Genomic DNA, 20,045 nt, shown 5'->3' with positions numbered 1-20,045 from the left:
GGCGGGCCGGGGGAGCTCAGAGCCCTCCGCCGTGTCCCCGGGCCGCGGCGGGGCGGAGGCGGGGGCGGCCCCGGGGCCGCTGACGGCGGCGGTGACGGCGACGGAGCCGGAGCACGGGACGGCCCCGGCACAGCGCCCGGCACCGCCTCCCGCCCGGGGCCGCCCCGCCCGGGCCGCCGCCGCCGCCGGCTCCAGCACCTCGGACAGCGCCCGGCCAGAACCGCGGACAGCGCCGGGTGCCGGTGGCGGCACCGGGCCGCCCCCATGGCGCTGCTCCGCGTCCTCTGCCTTCTCGCTGCCCTCAGACGTAAGTGCCGGGGGCTGGGCGGGATGGCACCGGCACGGGCGGGGAGGGGACCGGAGCGGACCGGGCCGGGCCCGGGGGCTGCGCCTGTTGCACAGGACAGGTCCGGAGTGGAGCCGGTACCGGCCGTTCCGCGGTGCCGGTGCCGCTCCCCGAGCGCCCCGGGGCTGCGGCTCCCCGAGGCGGTGCCAGGGGCGGGCAGGGACCGACCTGAACAGGGGATGGGGTGTCACGAACGGGCGCGGAATGGCGGGGACGGGCAGGGGAGGGCAGACAGGAACCCCCAGCGCGGTGCAGCCGGAGCAGCTCCCGGAGCCCCCCAGCCCACCCCGGCCCTCCCTGCTCCGTGCCCGGCTGTGGCACCCACACCCCATCGCCATGCACCCCATCGCCGTGCACCCCATCGCCGTGCACCCCACCATCCCTGCTCTCGGGCTGCCAGGCTCAGAGCCCCAGGCTCTATCCCGGGGGATCCCCAGAGCCTCGTGGGGGCCCTGCCCGGCACCACGGGGCTCAGGCTCGGCCATGCCCCAGGGAGCCTGGGCACGGACACGGAGGAGCGGCTGGTTGAGTACCTGCTGGACCCTGCTCGCTATAACAAGCTGATCCGGCCGGCGACCAATGGCTCGGAGCTGGTGACCGTGCAGCTGATGGTGTCGCTGGCACAGCTCATCAGCGTGGTGAGTTGGCCAGGACTCTGCTCCCAACCTCCTGGGCAAGCGAGGGGGGCCCCAAACCCTCCCAGCACCCTGGGTGACTGGCCCTTCTCTCTCTCTGCAGCATGAGCGGGAGCAGATCATGACCACGAATGTCTGGCTGACCCAGGTGGGCACCCTGGACTCTGACGTGGCCCTGAGACCCCTATGTCCACCCTGCCTGTGCCTTGAGACCCATCCCTATCCCATACATCCTCTGTGGGACCCTAATGTCTACCCTGCCCTGTTATAGCCCCCCATAAAGCCCATGTGGGACCCCTGTGTCCCCCCTGTCCTGAACCAGCCCCTTGCCCATCCTGTGGCTGGGCTGGGCTGATCCCACCTGTCCTCAGGAGTGGGAGGACTATCGCCTCACGTGGAAGCCTGAGGACTTTGACAACATGAAGAAGGTCCGCTTGCCCTCCAAGCACATCTGGCTGCCTGATGTGGTGCTCTACAACAAGTAGGTCATTTCTGGGGGGTGGGCAGGGAGGGGGGCTATGTGTTCCCCAGCCCCACCCAGGGCAGGGGGCCACGTTGTACTGCTGGGGCTGACAACAGCAGGACTGACAGCAGCTCTCTTCACCCCAGTGCCGATGGGATGTATGAGGTCTCCTTTTACTCCAACGCGGTGATCTCCTACGATGGCAGCATCTTCTGGCTGCCGCCCGCCATCTACAAGAGCGCCTGCAAGATCGAGGTGAAGCACTTCCCCTTTGACCAGCAGAACTGCACCATGAAGTTCCGTTCCTGGACCTACGACCGCACCGAGATCGACCTGGTGCTGAAGAGTGAGGTGGCCAGCCTGGATGACTTCACCCCCAGCGGCGAGTGGGACATCGTGGCGCTGCCGGGGCGGCGCAATGAGAACCCCGACGACTCCACCTACGTGGACATCACGTACGACTTCATCATCCGGCGTAAGCCGCTCTTCTACACCATCAACCTCATCATCCCCTGCATCCTCATCACCTCCCTGGCCATCCTCGTGTTTTACCTCCCGTCTGACTGCGGCGAGAAGATGACGCTCTGCATCTCTGTCCTGCTCGCCCTCACCGTTTTCCTCCTGCTCATCTCCAAGATCGTGCCACCCACCTCACTGGACGTACCCCTGGTGGGCAAGTACCTTATGTTCACCATGGTGCTGGTGACCTTCTCCATCGTCACCAGCGTCTGCGTCCTCAACGTGCACCACCGCTCGCCCACCACGCACACCATGCCGCCCTGGGTCCGCACCCTCTTCCTGCACAAGCTCCCGGCGCTGCTCTTCATGAAGCAGCCGCAGCAGAGCTGCGCCCGCCAGCGCCTGCGCCAGCGCCGGCACACGCAGGAACGCGCGGCCGCCGCCGCCGCCACGCTCTTCGTGCAGGCCGGTGCTCACACCTGCACCTGCTACGCCAACCCCGGCGCCGCCAAGGCCGCCGAGGGGATCAACGGTTACCGGGAGCGGCAGGGGCAGGCGGCGGGGCCCGGGGCGGGCTGCGGCTGCGGGCTGGAGGAGGCGGTGGACGGCGTGCGCTTCATCGCCGACCACATGCGCAGCGAGGACGACGATCAGAGCGTAAGTGGAGGTGGGAATCTGGGAGTGGGCAGAGCTGGGGGTGCAGAGGGTGTTCTGGCTCGTGCCTGCGCCACCGGGAGTGACTGCACAAGCACCAAGGGGGTCCCTGCCTAGCCCCGTGCTCAGTGGGGTCCAGCACTGATCCCTGACCCATCAGAGCATAAGTTGAGGTGAGTGGTGGGAATCTGGGAGTAGGCAGAGTTGGGGGGGTGTAGAGGGTGTTCTGGCTCATGGCTGCAGCACAGAGAATGGGGGTCCCTTCCTAGCCCCGTGCTCAGTGAGGTGACTCCAGCACTGATCCCTGAGCCATCAGAGCATAAGTCGAGGTGAGTTGTGAGAATCTGGGAGTGGGCAGAGCTGGGGGGGTGTAGAGGGTGTTCTGGCTCGTGGCTGTGCCACAAGGAGTGATGTGCACAAGCACCAAGGGGATCCCTGCCTAGCCCCGTGCTCACTGATCCCTGACCTACCACTGCAGTGCCAGGCTGAAGCAGCTGCTCTGGAAACACAGAGGTTCCCAGCAGGCCCGGCCCTGCACGGCAGTCAGGCTGCAGATTCTGCAGAGTTCCCCCCTGCCAGCTCTGCTCACTGGGGAAATGTTTCCTGGGCCCAGCGGTGCGGGTGACAGCAGGGGGAGTGAGCCCCACGGGGCCCACGGCAGGCTGGCAGGCAGCCCCAGGAGCTGCAGTGCTGAGGGAGCAGATTCCAGGCTCTGAGATATGCAAATCCCCAGCCAGGGCAGTGTCAGGCAATACCCAAGGCCCCAGCCTGACCCAGCGTTTTTCCTGGCCCCGTGCAGGTGAGCGAGGACTGGAAGTACGTGGCCATGGTCATCGACCGCCTCTTCCTATGGATCTTCGTCTTCGTCTGTGTCTTTGGCACCGTTGGCATGTTCCTGCAGCCCCTCTTCCAGAACTACACCACCAACTCCCTGCTGCAGCTCGGCCAGGGCACCCCCACCTCCAAATAGCATGGGGAATGGCCAGTCCCAGGGCCAGAGAGATGGGTACTGGGCTCAGGCAGCCCCTGCAAACCAATAAATACTCCCACAGGACCGGGCTGGTTCCATCTGGTGTCATTTCATCCTACACTGTGCTCTGCAGGCCTGAGAGAGCAGGATGCAGCCAGGGCTGGGGTGACTCTGGCTGCCTGTGACCAAGGTAAGAAGGTAGGAAGGCATCATCTCTGTGAGAGGAAAATCCCAGCTGCCGAGGCAGAGAGCATAGGAGCGTGAAACCTGATCCACGGGGACGTGCTCAGCTCTCTGCTCTGCTCCTGGGAGCACCAGTCACTCACTGCATCTCCTCTCAGACCATGTGGGGCCAGAGCCCCAGCCTCATTGGGCAGCCCCTGGTGCTGCCAAGCCCCGTGCCAGCTCTGGGGCTCCCAGGAGATGACAGAGCAGGAGCAGAGGCATGGGGAGGACAGAGCTGCTCAGCTCTGGCTCTGAGGTGAACACATGGACCAAGCAGAAGATGCTATTTTTAGGTCCTACCTGCAGGCAGGGCAAGGGCAGCAAGTGCCAGGGGCTGCTCCAGCTTCATCTTCTTCTGTTCCACTCCAGGCTCAGCGTGCTGGAGCCAAGAGCAGGCACGAGATGAGTTGAACAAGGAAAAGGAAAACACAATTAATCAACCCAAGCTGGGAGCTGCTGGCAACAGGGCCCCAGCGTGGGTCACTGGGCTGACACCAAGGCCAGCAGCACTGCCTGCACTCCCTTGGCCAGCAGGAATTGGCCTCGTTGGGGAAAACTGAGATGGAGTGTTTGCTATAAATACCACTAATCCCCGAGGCTGGGGGGAGTGGTGGTGGCGGGGCCTGGCGACACACAGGGCCAGGGGAAGCTGCACGCTAGAAATTAATTTAAATCCCAGCACTTCACGCAGCCAGAGAAATCCCAGCTGCTGCAGCTGCTGCTCCTGGAGCTCAGGGGTGCACCCCAATACCTCAGTGTTAAGAGCTTTGCTCCTAAAGCAGCCCCACGGCAGGGACTCATCCCAGTTCATCCCACCCACTCTGTGCCACCTCTGCTGTTGGTCCCACCTCAGTGAGTGCGGGATGGGAGGGTCTTGCTGCATCCCAGTGGGGACTGGAGATCAATCAGTATTGGGAAAGTGTGGGGAGCACAACAAGAGCCCCCAGAGCCTCAGGCACAGCTCCCTGAGCAGCCTCAGACAGAGGAGCCCCCAGCTCCTGCCCCTGACAGCTCTGCATGGCACTGGATGCCCACGGGCAGCTGCAGGCAGGGTGAACGTGTGACAATGGTGACCCTGCTTGGCCCCAGCCTGGCTGTTCTGTGGAGATCCACAGCCAGAGCTGGGGTCTTGCTCCCAGCCTTGGGCTCCTCACTTTGGGCTTGAGGCTCAATTTCAAGCTCGACCTGGCTCCCTTCATCATTCAGCAAACACTAAATCCTCTCTGTCCCTCTCCAAACCCCACCACGGGGCCCTCTTCACCTCAGTGGGAATTAAAAACACCCATGGCCAACAATACTGAAACTTTCTTCTTTGTTATTAATGCAGAATGTTAGGCTGGTCCTATGGTTGCACACTGCAGAGGTCAGTCCCACGTCCCAGCTTGGCTGGGCTGCCAGTCATCTTCCAACAGAGACACAGAAAACCAGTCAAACAGCCTGTTTTGGTTTTTTTTTTGTTTTTTTTAATCTCAAAGGAGAAAATTTGCCTCAAAACCTGCCAGAGGGATTTGCAGTACATGGTCCAAAGGTTTCAAGCTCACAGTCTCGAAAATTCCTCTGGTTTCGCATGCCTTCTTTAAAAAACAATAAAGGAGGAGGACAAAACTATAAAAAAAGCAAAGGGGGACTGAGCCTGCCCTTGCTTTAAAAAACAGGAGAATCATTTACATGCACATTTTAAAAACACAGGGTCTGAGTGACAGTGACAAGGCAGCCAGGCCTACGAGGAAACCACTGCACAGTCCTGATTCCACTGCAAAAACGTGGTGAAAGAAGGATGAGCACAGCCATGCCCAGCCTGTGCACATTCACCCCCCAGTCCTTGCAGAGCGCTTCCTTACGCATCAAGGACAGAGAAATTTTCTTCCTCTTGGGGTTTGCGGATCCAGCTGCCGTAGCCCAGCTCTTGCAGCGTGCTGAAGAAGCTCTGCTTGGCTGCCTGGTAAGCTGTGGCTGCCTCCTTGGCATCTGAGTACACAGAGAAACCCTGCAGGTCTTTGCGGTTGTTCTTTGCACAGAGCTGCTGGAACAGGGTGAACATTTTCCTCTTGGACACACGAGACACCTCCAGCTTCACACTGGGAAGGAAGACAATGACAGCAATGAGGGACAGGACACACAGAAGAGCCAAGAGAAGCAGGGAGCTCAGGAAAATCCCATGATGGAGGAGCTCTGGGCTTGGCAGGGCTCAGTGGTAGGGTCCAGGTAGGGAAACATTTTGTTTTCCTTCAGGAGTGTTTGCTTATATCTGTTTAAAATTCCTCTATCCAACCCTCCCCATGTGTAGGGTGTTGCCACATTTTTCTTCACAGAGAAAAGCAAGGCACAACTCTTCCCAAGAATATGTCTGGGTTTCACACTCTCTGAACCTCAGAGAAAGGAAAAACAATTCTTATTTGCTGTGCCTGTGTTGTGCCAAAGTAGAATGCAATATGAAAATTGTTTACCCAGAGTGGTGGTTTTTTGTTTTCTTGGCCTGTCAGGGCCAGGTGTGTGTGTGTGTGTGTTGGGAGATGCTGTGCAGTTGAGTGCTTGGCAGATTCGCTTTAGATGTAATGTAATATAATACAGAATAATATAGTGTAATAAAGTAATTAATTAGCCTTCTGATAAGACAGTCAGATGCATCATTCTCTCCCCCTTGTTGGGGGTAAAAGCATCCACTACATAGGGTGCTGTAACAGTGCAGAGTGTACTCCCCACCTCAGAGCTGCCCCCCTTCCCCCAGGCAGTGTCAGGAAAAGGCAGTGTCAGGAAAGGCTCCTCTTACCCATCTACTTTCCCTTTGGTGCCATCCAAGATTTCCACTTCGCCTTCATCAGCAAGACACCAGTTCACTGAGGACTCCTTGGTCTTGCCTGTCTGCCTGGCAGAGTCGTAGACGCTGACTCGCCCCACCTGCACGGGAAGGAAGCTTAACCTGGTCCTGCTGCCTCAGTCTCTTGCCTCTTTCATCTCTCACAGTTTTAGCTCATCCCAAACTTTCCAGAGCCGCAAGGAAAAGGTTTTTACTGAGTTGAAGGCTGGAGAGGGACTTTAGTGTCCTTTTTTCCAGCCTAAGACATTTCCAGTAACCCCCAAACTGTGGGGTGACACAAAGAGGGCAGGTTCTTGGGGTTGTCCTGTGTAGGGCCAGGAGCTAGACCTGATGAGACACCTGATGTGGTTCCCTTCCAACCCAGGATATCCCTTGCTTGTATGATTTTGTGCTTCTGGTCACTAATTCTTGCCCCTGGTTGGAGGGCTGCTGCACAATGACCCTCCCTGCAGAGCACCTCAGGGACCCCCAAAGGCACAGGCAAAGATGAAGAAGTGCTACAGCTGCAGTACCTCAGGGTGGTTGATGTGATATGGAGCCTGGAGCTTTTCCTTCAGAGTGCTCCCGTCCCTCTCCATACGGCAGCAGATGGCACGGGTCAAGTGACCCTGGCTGTACAAGTAACCTGTGGAGACAGAGGGGAAGGTGTGAGGAAACAGGATGATGGACTGGCCAAACCCCAAGAACTGCAGCACTGCTCACAGGCTCCTGAAGGCTCAGAGCATGTGGATCAGCATAGCTGTGTGTATCCTGGGTGAGTAAGACAATGGTGTTGACACTGCAACACTTCTCACTCAAGACACAGACATGCAGGTTTTGTCTCACTCTCCTAGACCACATGTGCCTCCTAAAAATCCAGAACTTTGCAGAGACACTGACTATACCCACAGCCTAAAATCCAGAGATTCCCTTTGCATTTTCAAACAACTCTGCCAAGAAAGCCATTTCAGCCTGTTACTCCTACACCCTCCACAAACAAACATGGCCATCAGACGAGCTGTCACTGCAGCCTGGTTTCACCCTGAGAGGACAGAGGGTTTCTCACCCAGTGTAAGAGAGTGGAGATAAACTGGCTCCAGGAAGTGTGAGAGCAATGCCCCTTGCAGGCCCAGAACATTCCAGCGTAAGATTTTGTCACTGCAGGACATGGTCCGCAAGCGCTCCCCGTGCTGGATCCCGTCCCACGTGGGCACAATGTCACTTGACTCCACAGGAATGGTACCTTCCCCTGCACAAGAGAAGAAAAAAGCTTTTCTGCATAGTGTCAGATATTCAATAAATCAAAACCCCACCAGCAAGTGCTCGAGAAACTTCTGGATACGCAGAGTTTGACACCAGGTTCAGGGAAGAATCTGGTGTTCAGTATTTGGGTACTGATGAATAATTTTCAACATGGCTGAAGCAGAATAGAACTTTGCTTGAAAGGCAGGACACAGACCTAGATCTGAGCTTTGCATCAAACTTCAGCTGCAAACTTCACAAGCATGGCAGTGCAATAGGCAGGGCTGGGAAGGGGAAAGGGACTCTCTCTCAAGCCTTCCATCTACTTCTTTTGCTTCCTGAATGCTTCAAATCCCACAACAGCACACAGAGAGGGTTAAGGAAGCTCTGGAGCACCAGAAAGGCTCCCAGGAGAGGACTGAAGCCACCCCATGGTGCAGGGAGTGACTGCACTCACCGTTCTCCACCTTGGTCCGCAGCTTGCCTTGCTTGGGGTTCTCAAAGAGAGGCTGATGTTGGGGCTGCCCCATCTCGTTTGCCTGATCACTGCAGGATTTATCAAAGAGTGCTCCATCCCCACACGGTGCTGTGCTAGAAAACAAAGCCTCCCTGGTTAGCCCTGACTGTAAAGGAAACAGCCAGGGCCAGGGGCATGACAGTGCTGCTGACACCAGGCATTCAACTCTCCCCACCAACCTGACATAGAGGTGGAAGGTAACATTGCTCTTTATTTTGAGTTTCTGTCCTCCTGCTTGCTCAAAAATGCTCTCTTCTGCAGAGGAAGGATTAGATGGGTCGTACTTCATCAGCTCACTGTAAAGAAACCTGAAAAAAAAAACAAAAACCACCATCCTGTCAAAAGGCTGCTCTGTATCTCAGAAAACAAATGCTTCGACTGACAGGGAGGGTCCCACATCACCCATTCCTGCCACATGGAAGAGCAGAGACCAGGAGCTGTGGCTGAGGATGCCTGGGAAGCCAGCAAACAATGTCTGATGCACAAAAAGGGCAAAAAATCCAGCAGATTTTCTGCCATGCAGAGGACAAGCAGTAGAAAAGCAGTATCCTGTCCAGGTGCTGCTCTCATGCATCTGATCCCAGTGTGAAGAAGACTTCAAGGTTGTTAACCAGCACCTTTAGTCAGCAGCAAGTTTGCATTAAAAGTAAACAACCCTGCAGGCAGCTGAATTCAAGTGGTATTAGAAGGAGCCCATGATCTGTTTACACTGATGGGTCTTTTATGGCTGATTCTGGCCAGGGAAAACCCTGAACTAAAGAAAAACTGCAGCCTCCCAGACAGTCCTTGAGCAGAGCCTGTGCAGGGACTGATTTTTAAGGAGAGGCAGAGTTCACTCTGCTGTGCCAGAGCAGCCACTGCTGTCAAGATTAACAGCTGAAACAGCCAGTAAAGCAAGATGCAATCCTGATTCATCACTTCCCAGGGACCTGCCCTCAACACTTCCCCTTGCTGAGGAATGCAGAGCACACAGGCAGCACACAAAGCCTTGGAGGAAGCAGCTGATTTTTTTTTTTTTTGTTGTTCATAACTGAAGGACAGATGTTAACCAAGCAGTCCAGCTTCATCTCACTTTAGGTTTCAAAAACTAAAAAGTGCCACAGTGAATGTGGGAGGGGAAGAGGAAGAAAATAATTGTGTTGTTTAGTTGTGTAGAAAGGGCAAAACCCTTTCCAGCTTCTGAAAAACATGTTAATTATCAAAGCAAACATATGCAGTATGTTTTCATGAATCCTTCTGCAGAAAGGCCAGGAGAGCAAGCCTGCAGTGGCTTGGTGTGGCAGGAGCTTCAGGCTGGAGAGCCCCCTGTGCATCAACCCAGCAGCTTCAGCAGGAGCCTTAATATTAAAGTCCATCAAATGCAGCCCTTGGGCTCCTGGCAAGTCTCCCATTCAGTTCTTATTTGGGCATCATTCAGGTATGGCCCCTTCTTATGAGAAATAACTTCCCTCTATTCAACAACACGTGAGCAAACAGTGTCTGAGGATCACAGCATCTCTCAGCACAGCAAAAAACCAGGGCTGTGTTTCAGCTACACCCCTCCAGACTGGGAGAGCAGCTCCTGGCAGGTCCCTCCCCTTGTCCTTTGGAGTTTCCCCTTTCCTCACCTCACAAAGCCTCTTCGAGAAATGATTTCTGCATGACAGTCATTTACTGTCTCCCCCTTCAAGCTCAGCTCTTCTCCTTTCACACAGCGATTTCCTGAAACAAACAAAGAAAGAGAGAATTAAATAATAGGGCAGGTATCAAAGTCAAGATGGCTTCAGAGACAGAGGGAGGAAGTCTTATTTCTTTGGGCTTTTCACCAGCAGCACCAGCACGAGCACCCTGCCTATTAAATCACTATCACAAGCAGTTAAATGTCACCACATTTCTCTTCACAGAGAAAAGCAAGGCACAATTCTTCCCAAGAATATTTCTGAGATTCACTTTTTCTCTGAACCTCAGAGAAAGGAAAAATGATTCTTATCATTTGCTGTGCCTGTGTTGTGCCAAAGTAGAATGCAATATGAAAATTGTTTACCCAAAGTGATGGTGTTTTGTTTCCTTGGCCTATCAGGTCCAGGGGTGTGTGTGTGTGTGTGTCAGGACTGTCACTGAGTCATGAGATTCTGTACAGTTGTGTGCAGAGTTGAGTGCTTGGCAGATTCAGTTTAGATGTAATGTAATATAGTATAATAAAGTAATTAATTAGCCTTCTGATAAGACAGAGTCCTCCTCATCATTCTCTCCCCTCGTCGGGGATTTCCCTGCAAATTCTATAATTAAGGAAACAAAGGGACACCACTTTAGGGACAGACAAACTGCCATGAGTTTTGGGGGACTGTACCTTCCTGAGGGCTTTTCAGCCCCATCACTCCAGGCAGAAGCCTGGCAGCAAAGCAGGGAGATCAGGTACGTGCAGCTGGCAGAAACTGGGGGATCATGTGCACATAAGGAACCCATGCTCTGATGCACAGAGCAGGACACAGCAATGCAAGCAAAGATTAAGAGCAATCTAGCTGCAGGCACATCTGCTTTGTTCTCTCTCTCTCTCTAACCAGATCCCTCATGACACCGTGTGAGCCCTGGGAACGCTCTGTACCCTCTCTGAGGACGCCTGCAGCAACACCCATCCCTGAACCACGGCTGACAGGGAAACCAAGCACGGAAAAGAGCTCAGAGCGTGCTCAAGAAGCTGCTCATACCTGTTCCAATGCTGACCACCACTCCCAGGCCCTGGTCTCCTCTCCTCATGATGATGGCAGCCAGGATCTTGCGGCCCAGCAGGCTGTGCTGGAGGCGAGCCGTGAGCGAGTTGAAGCGCTGGTGGCTCAGCATGGCCAGCTGATCGTGCAGGGTGCTGCCACTCACAGGGAGCTGGGGACAGGGACAGCAGCACAGGACACGTGTGTGAGCAGGTCACAGCACACAGCTCCAGTGTCACTGTGGTATTCTATGGAAAAATCCCTTCGCCGGGATTTCTTCTCCTGGCAAGCCTCAGCTTCTCCATGTTTTGCTCCTTTGGAATGTGATTTGGAGAATTGTTTTACCCAGCATGTGTCAGGACTCTGGTCAGTCACAGGTTTTTATTATTCATTCTTTTCTAACCTTCTGATGTCTGCTTTCTCTTTCTTGAGTATAGTTTTAGTATATAATTTTCTTTTAATGTCATATTTCATGTCACATATAATAAAATAATTAATCAGCCTTCTGAGAACTTGGAGTCAATTCTCATCTCTCACCTCGTCCTGGGGACCCTCGCAGCAACACCACAACAATTTTTTGGTGGCCACACTCAAGAGTGAGCTAACCTGCAGCACAGCTTTGTAGGAATGTGCTCTTTGTTGAAGGAGTGACAAAAGTCTCTTTTGTCTCCTTAAAAAGGAAATAAGCCCAGAAGTTTTTCTGTTTGATTAGGTGAAAAAGACATCTCATAGGACTTGGGGGACTTCAAACTTAAGGATAGCTAATTGGACAGAAGCCAAAAAGTCCTGCCTAGGCAATTTACTAGAAAAAGAAGAGAACAAAGAAACCAATTGCTTTTGTGAGGTGTTTTACTAGGGGCAGGAGGGACTCTTGCACTTGAATCAGTTTTTCTTTGTAAAGAGTTTGTTATTTTGCTTTTTATTAAAACCTTCTTGTTTCCAACAGTGCCACAGAAGCCATTTTGCTGATTTTATGCCTTTTAAAAGAGCTGAGCTATCTTGGGTGTGAAATAGATCTCCAAGAGCTTATGAGACCTGGCTCAAGGAAACTCCTATTTCACAGCTTTCCAAGCAGAAGGCACAGAAAACCCTGAGCTTTGGGCAGTGCTGTTTCAAGGGGCAGGTGGAGTTCTTTTAGGTATTTCTGGGAAAACCTCATCCAAGGTTTTGAGCTCTGCTTTAGCCACATCAGAGACAGCAGCAAGCGACACAGGCTGAGGAATGAGAATGCCAGGGAAAACTCTGAGCAAGAAGGAACAAAACCAACCTGCCCATTTGCAGAGACTCAGCCAAGGAAATCTGTTCCTGGCTTTGGAGGAATTGCTCCTCTGGCTGCCTGTGAGGAGAGTGCACAGTCATTCCAGCACAGACCAACCCATCTCCTCCAGCACTGCTGACTGACAAATCCTCCCTGATGGCTTTGCTATTTAGAGCCCCAGCTGCTGTGCCCAGTTGTGCTGCCTGGAATGAGGCTTTTCAGAGCTCACAACAACTCTTAAGTGTGATTTATATCAGCCCAAGTTTGGGACAGCCATCCTGACATAACCAGGGCTTTGCGTTTAACTGATGCATGAATTTTCTGAGGTGACACACAATTTTTAATGCAGCACAGAGGAATTTGGAAGAAGTAATAAAAAAAGTCGTACAATTAAAAAGAAAGCATGTTCCTACTTCAACACAGGAACACATTTTAGTAGCTTGTGGAAGAATCTGATAATAATTTAGCCCTAAAGCAGAGGCCTGTAGGACAGAAGGGTATTTCTGTGCCCTGAGGAAACACCTAACCCACATCAGGAAAACCACATCAGGTTATCAACAGCTGCAGAGAGCAAAGGGATCACAGCTGATTTTGAAAGCATTTTTTTGGCTGGACTGAGAGGAGGGAGATAGGCAGGACTACAAACACAAGCCCAGCTTGGGCAGAAGATTCACCTCAGTGATGCTCATCCCTTCCATGCGCTCGGTCTTCTCTGATTCCCCAATCAGGACTCTGAGAGCTGCATCAGCTGCCTCCTGCTTGCCCTGCTTCTTGCTGTGTGCAGTTACAGCTGGGAACCAGCGGCCTCCAACCTTTGCCTGATAGACAAACCTACAAGGAAACCAAGAAACCTGTGGATTTCAGTTTGGTTTTTACATTTCTCAAAGTGGAGAGAGGAGGGAATCAGAGGGACAAGATTTGGCAGAGGCAGCAATTAGCCCCGTTGCCATCTCAAAAGGCATCAGCCATTTTGAGCTTTCTGCCCTTTTCCTAGGACAACAGCAGCAGCACAAAAAACTTCCTTCAGCCAGATGCTGCTACTTACTTGGGGTCATGGGGAGGTCCTGACTGGTCAATGAGTTTGAACTCTGCAGCAAACCCATTGGAACGGGCGTATTCCAGCAGGCCACTGACAGGATTGACGTTAAGGTATTTGATGAGCTCCCCAACACCCTTCGTTTTCACCACTTTGGATTCATCTGGAGTGGCAATATCCTGCATGGACTGGTCACTGAGGGGCTTCACAACAGGCTAGAGCAGAGTTAGACAGCAGAAGATTGTTAAACACTGAGCAGCTGCATTTAGTGCAGGAAAACTCTGCCCCACGTGACCTTGTGGGGTGAAATCCAGCAGAATAGGAAATAAAAGGGAGGGGAACACCCAATTCCAAACACTTGGGTCTTATAAAAAAGCTCTTTGTACCTGTTCAGGCAAGACATGGGGTACAGACTCTCCAGAAAGAATCTTCACAGCAACTTCTGCTGCCATTTGCTTTGCTCCCTTCTTGCTGTTTCCTACCACAGCAGGGAAAATTTGGTCACCCATTTTCACACAGTAGCTGAACCTGACAGGACATTATAGTACATGAAAAGTGTTAACCACAGCTGTCTCAGTCTGGTTATTATCCCCACATCCCACTTCCAGATAAATCCTTCTGGGTTATCTCCAATTGAAATCTACTGTGATGGCCCTAAACACTTCCAGTAGAGCAGCCCCAGGAAGGGTACAGGACTGGAAGCCCTTCCTGCTCTGGTAGAAGCAGCAGCATCCTTGCTCTGAGAAAGGGCATCACTTTGGGTCTCCACCTGGAACATGCCCAGAATCCTTGGCTAAGAGAAGCACTCAGCCAGGCCAGTGACAAATCCAGCAATGTGGGCAGCATGCTGAAGGGGAAGGACAGTGAAGAAAGAGTTTCCACCCTCCCTCACAGCTGACAAGAATATGGCATACCTGGGATCATGAGGTGGGCCTTCCTGAGAGAGCAGCTGGAATTCAATGATGTTCCCTGATTTTTGACCATACTCCATTAATATGCTGATAGGGTGCTTCCCAGGAAGCAGGTTGAGGGGAGCTGCTGCAGATGCCAGCTCTGGCTCCAGCTGCAAAGGCTACAGCAAGAAGATGGAGGAAATCAGAACTCAATACTGTTTGAAGAGCTTCACTAAGTAAAGAAAACAGGACTCACCAGTTCTGGTTCTGAGCTGTTGGAGGGTAATGACTCCTCACATTTAATTCCACCTTGCCTTCCATTCTCCACTTCACTTATCAGGACCCTCATGGCATTAGCTGCTGCCTCCTGCTTAGCCAATTTTTTGCTCCCTGCTTCTGCAGGTGGGAATCGGCGCCCGTTGATCACTACCTGGAACTTAAACCTTTGAAAGAGAAAACCAAATGAGCATATTGAGAAACAGAAGTGTGGTCTGCTCAGAGCAAGCAAGGCTGCTCTTGGAATTCAAAGGAGAAGAAACAGCCAGGTCCCAGCTGGGAGAGTAAATCCAGGCTGCCATGAGCAGGAGACAAAAATACCAAGGCTACATTACATCATTACATTTCACAACAGAGGAGCAGCTCCACGTTTTGTTCTGAAGGAACAGGATGAATTGTTGTGTTCCACCACAGGTGCCAGGAGCAGGTAATGGCTGTGTGCAGGCAGCAGCTCTGTTGTGGCTCCTGGCCAGCAATAAGAAAGTTCAAAAGCAGCCAGCACTGTTTTATTTGCACCTCATCATTCAGGGGTCACTGCTCCCTCTGGCATTCTCTTTGAAAGGTGTTGCCTCACATAAACCTCCTGCCTTTGACATTTCTGCCTCCCCCATTCCTGTGACCTCTAACAAACAAGTTGATCTTCCATCCTCCAGCCCTGGCAAGCTCCTTCCAAGGAGAGTGGCTCAAACCAGATCTGGAGAGGGATTATGGTGCTGAATCCATTCAGATCCTTTCTTTAAAAACAAACAAACAAACAAACAAAATAACAAAACCCTGGGACTCCATCTTTAGAAATTAGGCCAATTTTCCTGTCTGGTGGATCTATTGACATATTCCAGTGTGGCACATATGGAGATTTTCTTGGTCTTGCTTATGCTCAGTAACAGCCACGATTCTGAAGGGACTCCAGAGACTGACTTAGCCAACTGCAGTGTCATGCCACATGCTCAGCTCAGAGAATTGGCTCTGACCTGCTACAACTCAGAAATGTGCAAAGTGGGGCCACCTTGTTTAAATTATCTCCCCCAAACACTTTGTTCTGGGCTCCCTTTACACCATTTCCAGGGTGAGAGCATCTTGAGAGGCACCTTAGAAATACCAGTTTCCCCCTGTGTGGTGAAATTGAAGGTAACTAATTGAGATGGGACCTAGTGAAGAAATTAATCCCATATTTTTCTGCTCAGATTGAAGAGTACCAAAACTGGGCTACCTAGGGTTAAATTTTAGCCTTGCTTTATTTTTTTTTTAAATTGATGCAAGGAATCAACTAGGCTAATCCTTCTGAAATGAAAGAAACATTAATAGCAGGCCCCTTCAGGACAGTTGAGTGGGTGAACTTAAATAATTTAATGGAAAAAGAGCTCAGAAAAGGCAGGACATTTTCTTACCGTGGCTCATGAGAGGGTCCATTCTGCTCCAGCATGACAAAATCACAGTGTTGGCATGTGTACTGGGAATATTCTGTAAGGCCACTCACTGGGTTCTTCTCCTGACAAGCCATCAGTTTCTCTACAGGTGTACATGGCAAAGCAGTTTCAAACTGGGCAGCATAAGTGGGGGAAGACTGAGAATTCATGATGCATTCTGACTTATCAGGCTGCTTGCTGATAGCATTCAGATTATCTGGGATATCATCTGTGGTCCACTTGCTGTTTTCTGAGTTATCATAATTATTCAAACTGGAGAAGTCAGGCTTAGTGTCCTCAGATGCATCTGCTTCTGTGTCACTGACATTGCCCTGACCAGCCTGCCCCAAAGGCTGCTGCCCATTTTCTGCACTTTCTTCTTCTTCTTTCACCGCTGCTGGCGAAGCTGCAGTCACCTCTGGGGGACATGGAGGGATAAAGGAAGAGGGAAGACCTGGCTCAGGAGGTGTGGCATCTGCCATCTGCATTATTGTGCTGGCCTTCATCCTCATCTGCATCCTCTCACGTTTCCTGTCTGTCAGGGACCACCGTGGTGGAGTTGCATTCTGCTTGTGGACATCCCCCAGCTTTTCCAGAGCACTAAGAAATGCATTAACATCCTTGGCTCTCGAAAACCCAATGTTCTTGGCAAGATTGAGAGCTGTTGTTTCCACCACACTGAACAAGTAGTTGCAGATTTTCTCCTTTGTCTCAGCCATCTCTGTGTCTCCCAAGCCAAACGTGCTCCGCTCTCCTCCTCTGCTCTCACAATTTGCTGGGTCTGTGCAGGTGGCACTGTGGTCAGTAGGGCTTCTATCTCTCCCTGAACCAGGGCTGGCAACTCTCCACAGTGGTGGTGTCTCTCCCTCTTTGTGCAATTTCCCTTCTTTGAGGAGTTTATACAAAACACGGTTGACCTCTTTCTTTTGAGTTCTAAGTTTACGTGCCAGCTCATGAGCCGTGCAAGTCCTCCCCTCCCCGAGCTGCCTGAAAACAGTCAGAATTTCTCGTTCATAGTCCTGCCCAGCAAGAGACAGCCTTTGGAAATTCAGCCTCACAGCGTCAGACTCTCTCCTGGAGCTCTCCTGCCAGTGGTGCTGCGGAGGGCAGTAGCGAGGCAGAGTCTCAACCCGCGGGTGCTGGCTGGAGAAGAAGCTACGGCCGGCAGCCCTGCCGGAGCTGGGCTGACCTCTGCCTGCAGGAGCCGGTGCCGCAGCCCGCCCGCCTCTGGTGCGCCACTCCTTGTGTGATCCCTGTAACACAGAGACTTCAGCGTCCTGCTCTGCCAGCAGCCGCTGGTGTAAAAAGCTTTCCTGATTAGTTTCTTGTGGGGTACGAGGGTGGTTAAAAGGACCTCGGTTAGTGTTGGGGTAATGGTGCCTTGGCTGGGGGAGACAGGAGCCTCTGCCTCGCCCAGTGCCTCTGCTCATAGCGCACTGCTGGGACACGTGGGGGAGCCAGGCTGCTGCTGAGCCAGGACAGGAGCTGCCACTCACTCCACACTCTCCCGCCCTGAGGAGAGAAAACACAGCAGCTCAGAACATCTTCTCACAACGACAGCATTCCAGAAACGCAGTTTAAACAGCTGCCCAGCTACTGAGGCACTTCGAGCATCTTCTCGCTTGTCAGTTTTATTTTTTTTCTACTTTTCTAGGAGTCTAGTCCTGCAAAAACAAAAATGGCAAACTCTAGATGCCCGGCAGAGAACCAGCAGCTCAAGTCAATGCCAAGAAGCAGCTTTGCCACTCTCAGGCTTGATTCCAGCACGGGGCTGGGTGGCCTGCTCAGGATGCACTCCTGAAACACAGGAGCTCCACTGCCCTGCCTCGAGGGAGAGGAGAATCTCAGACCTACTTTGCAACCTGAGAAATGGGGGCATGAGGAGGTAAAGGAGAACAAGGAGCTGGAGCGACCTGCATGGTCACACAGAACAGAGCTGCAACAGGCTCGCAATTATTGTCAGATTCATGGCCAAAACAGTCTGAAATGCCATGTGGCTTTTCCTCCCTGGACATTATGTGACCTGTAGAGGCAAAACATCACACGACAGGGGAATGAAAGTGGTAACAGGCAGAGAAATTGGATAGGTGTGCAGCTGGCAATGGTACAACAAGTTTTTTTCCATTATAGCCCAAATTTCACTCTATCACACAAAGTCGTGCTGCCCCCCCTGGGGTACAGGGGTAAGACTAAACTATTCATATGCTGTTTAAAAGTAAGGAATCCAGCCCAGCATATTCTAATTTTCTGATAACACTTGCTACAAAACTGAGAGGATAAAGACAAGGAACATGATACACGCTGCCGGGTCCTCGTCCCACCTGCTCCTCCTTGACCTCCTTACGGCATCTCTCGTCACAAAGATCGTTTTTCTGATCCGAGTTTCATCTTCATAAAGCTCCCCATCTTCACCAAACACCTCAAGGTCAACTTAAATTTCACTTCCATTGAACAGCTGCACTCGGCTGCCTTCACCAGGACTTATTTTTACAACAAACACGGGGAAGGCAGAGTGCAGAGCGCCAGGTCCCCACCTCCCCGGGAGTCCCACTGCTGCCCCCTGCTCAGTGACCCCGTTTTACAAGCGCTCCCTGAGCCAAGGGCAGGGCAAAAACAGGATGAGGACTTTAAAAAAAAAAAAACAAAACCAAAACCGCTCTTACCTCAGTCTCATCCGCACGCCAAATTATTTTATGAGAAAATACAGGGGGGAAAAAAAACAAAGGCCGAGCAGCAGAAGAGGCACCCGGGACACCGCCAAGATGGCTGCGAGCTCCGTTTCAGTTTCGTTTCCCGCAGCAGCCACTCCGCCCCGCCCAGGGAGCTCGCAGCGGGGGCCGGCCGGGTCTGGGGCTTTCCCAGGCAGGCTCCGGGCTTCGGGAGCGATCAGCAGGATCCGTACCAGCGGCGGGAAGGGGACCCCGGGAGGGCAGCTCCTTCCCCCGGTCCCTGTGGCGCTGCAGCCCCGCCGCTCAGGAGCCGCCGCCGGGACGGGGTCCCGGTCCGCACACGGGAACGGGCTGAGGGAGGGGCTGCGGGAACGCCTGCCCCCGGGAGCGCCTGCCACCTTCAGCTACACCCCAAAGGACACCTGGGGACAGCGGCAGGATGGCTGCCGCCTGCACCCGTGTCAAACAAACCCCGTTCCCCCGCACCAACGGCGGGAGTGGCGGCACCGGACGAGGCCGCCGAGCCCGGAGGGTGGGCTGGGATACAGGGCGGCGAGCACCGAAAGCCGGGAGTCGAGGCTTTTATTCTACGCGTTCTGCCCTGTGGAAGCCGGTCCCGACAAGGATCTTGGGGGGCCAGGACACGGTCACACCGCGTCCCGAACGCTCGCGGGGCTGCCTGCGCTGGAGGCGGGTTCGCGGTGTCACCGGGACTGGCGGGGCCGTAGGGGCCCGGCCCCGGCCACAGCTACTGCGGGACACGCAGGCCAGGAGGGATCCCCGAAGGCCCGTGGGGGCCCGGACCCGGCCCGCGGCCGCTGCAGGACACGCGAGGCCGGAGGGACCTACAGGGGCCCAAACCCGACCCGCGGCCGCTGCAGGACACGCGAGACCAGAGGAACCCACGGGGGCCCGAACCCGGCTCGCGGCCGCCCCCTCCTCGCGCCCCGGTACCTTGCCGCTGCCGCCGCTGCCGGCGTCCGCTGATGACGCAGGCGAGCCCCACGCGCCTGCGCACTGAGCCCTGCGGCAGCCATCTTTTCCCAGGCCTGGGCGCAGCCATGTTTGGCGTGGGCAGCGCTCGGATGTGCCGGTGCCGCGGGCCCGGTGGGGTTCGGCTCGGCCGCTCCGCTGTGGGAGAGGCAGCACAACCGCCCAGTCCCCCGGCTGAAAGGCAGCGCCACTCCCGCTGTGCCGCGGGGGAGCGGTGGCCTGAGCGGTGCTGCCCGTGCGCCTCACACGGTGTTCCCCCGGCCCGCGCGTGCGCCCTGAGCGCCGCCGAACGGCCCCGGTTCCCCCCTGGCCCCGCCGTGCGGGGTTTTTCCCCTCCTCCGTGCGCCGCCATGGCCTTTGGGACACCCATTTCCTGTGGGCTCTGTGTCTGTGGAGGGGCTCTCTCCTCCCTTGCAGCTCCCTTATCCCCTGTGCCCCTCACCGAGGTCTCCCCAGCGGGGCTCCTCTTTTACCGCAGGTTTCCTGTGGGGCGCCCCTCAGCCCCTTTTTAATCCATTA

The 20,045-nt window shown here is 54.0% G+C and overlaps 2 protein-coding genes across 4 annotated transcripts; one reads left to right on the top strand and one right to left on the bottom strand.

Moving 5' to 3' along the window:
- The first annotated feature begins 111 nt into the window (after nucleotides 1-111).
- CHRNB2 (cholinergic receptor nicotinic beta 2 subunit) lies at nucleotides 112-3,611 on the top strand. The gene is made up of 6 exons (XM_071456944.1): nucleotides 112-307; nucleotides 839-984; nucleotides 1,085-1,129; nucleotides 1,353-1,462; nucleotides 1,591-2,560; nucleotides 3,357-3,611. The coding sequence occupies exons 1-6, from the start codon at nucleotides 265-267 to the stop codon at nucleotides 3,525-3,527; spliced, it is 1,485 nt and encodes a 494-aa protein (XP_071313045.1). The 5' UTR covers nucleotides 112-264; the 3' UTR covers nucleotides 3,528-3,611.
- A 1,581-nt stretch (nucleotides 3,612-5,192) lies between these two features.
- On the bottom strand, nucleotides 5,193-19,790 carry ADAR (adenosine deaminase RNA specific). 3 transcript variants are annotated; one of them, XM_071456940.1, is made up of 15 exons: nucleotides 19,488-19,790; nucleotides 15,847-17,376; nucleotides 14,439-14,625; nucleotides 14,204-14,361; nucleotides 13,676-13,817; nucleotides 13,299-13,504; nucleotides 12,928-13,084; nucleotides 10,996-11,167; nucleotides 9,916-10,009; nucleotides 8,488-8,616; nucleotides 8,249-8,382; nucleotides 7,616-7,798; nucleotides 7,083-7,195; nucleotides 6,523-6,650; nucleotides 5,193-5,830 (listed from the first exon to the last, which is right to left on the bottom strand). In XM_071456940.1, exons 1-15 carry the CDS (start codon nucleotides 19,568-19,570, stop codon nucleotides 5,590-5,592), a joined length of 3,657 nt encoding a protein of 1,218 aa, XP_071313041.1. In that variant the 5' UTR covers nucleotides 19,571-19,790; the 3' UTR covers nucleotides 5,193-5,589. The 3 variants fall into 3 exon arrangements, with proteins under 3 accessions (XP_071313041.1, XP_071313042.1, XP_071313044.1); XM_071456941.1 differs by lacking the exon at nucleotides 19,488-19,790 and adding an exon at nucleotides 18,528-19,469; XM_071456943.1 differs by lacking the exon at nucleotides 19,488-19,790 and adding an exon at nucleotides 18,528-18,623 and having other exon boundaries at nucleotides 15,847-17,117.
- Between the last annotated feature and the right edge of the window lie 255 nt (nucleotides 19,791-20,045).

The sequence above is a fragment of the Agelaius tricolor genome, unplaced genomic scaffold (genome assembly GCF_023055355.1).
Source record: "Agelaius tricolor isolate 1412-34295 unplaced genomic scaffold, bAgeTri1.0.p SCAF_66, whole genome shotgun sequence".
NCBI classification, from domain to species: Eukaryota; Metazoa; Chordata; class Aves; order Passeriformes; family Icteridae; genus Agelaius; species Agelaius tricolor.
This window is presented reverse-complemented; position numbering and strand designations above follow the sequence as displayed.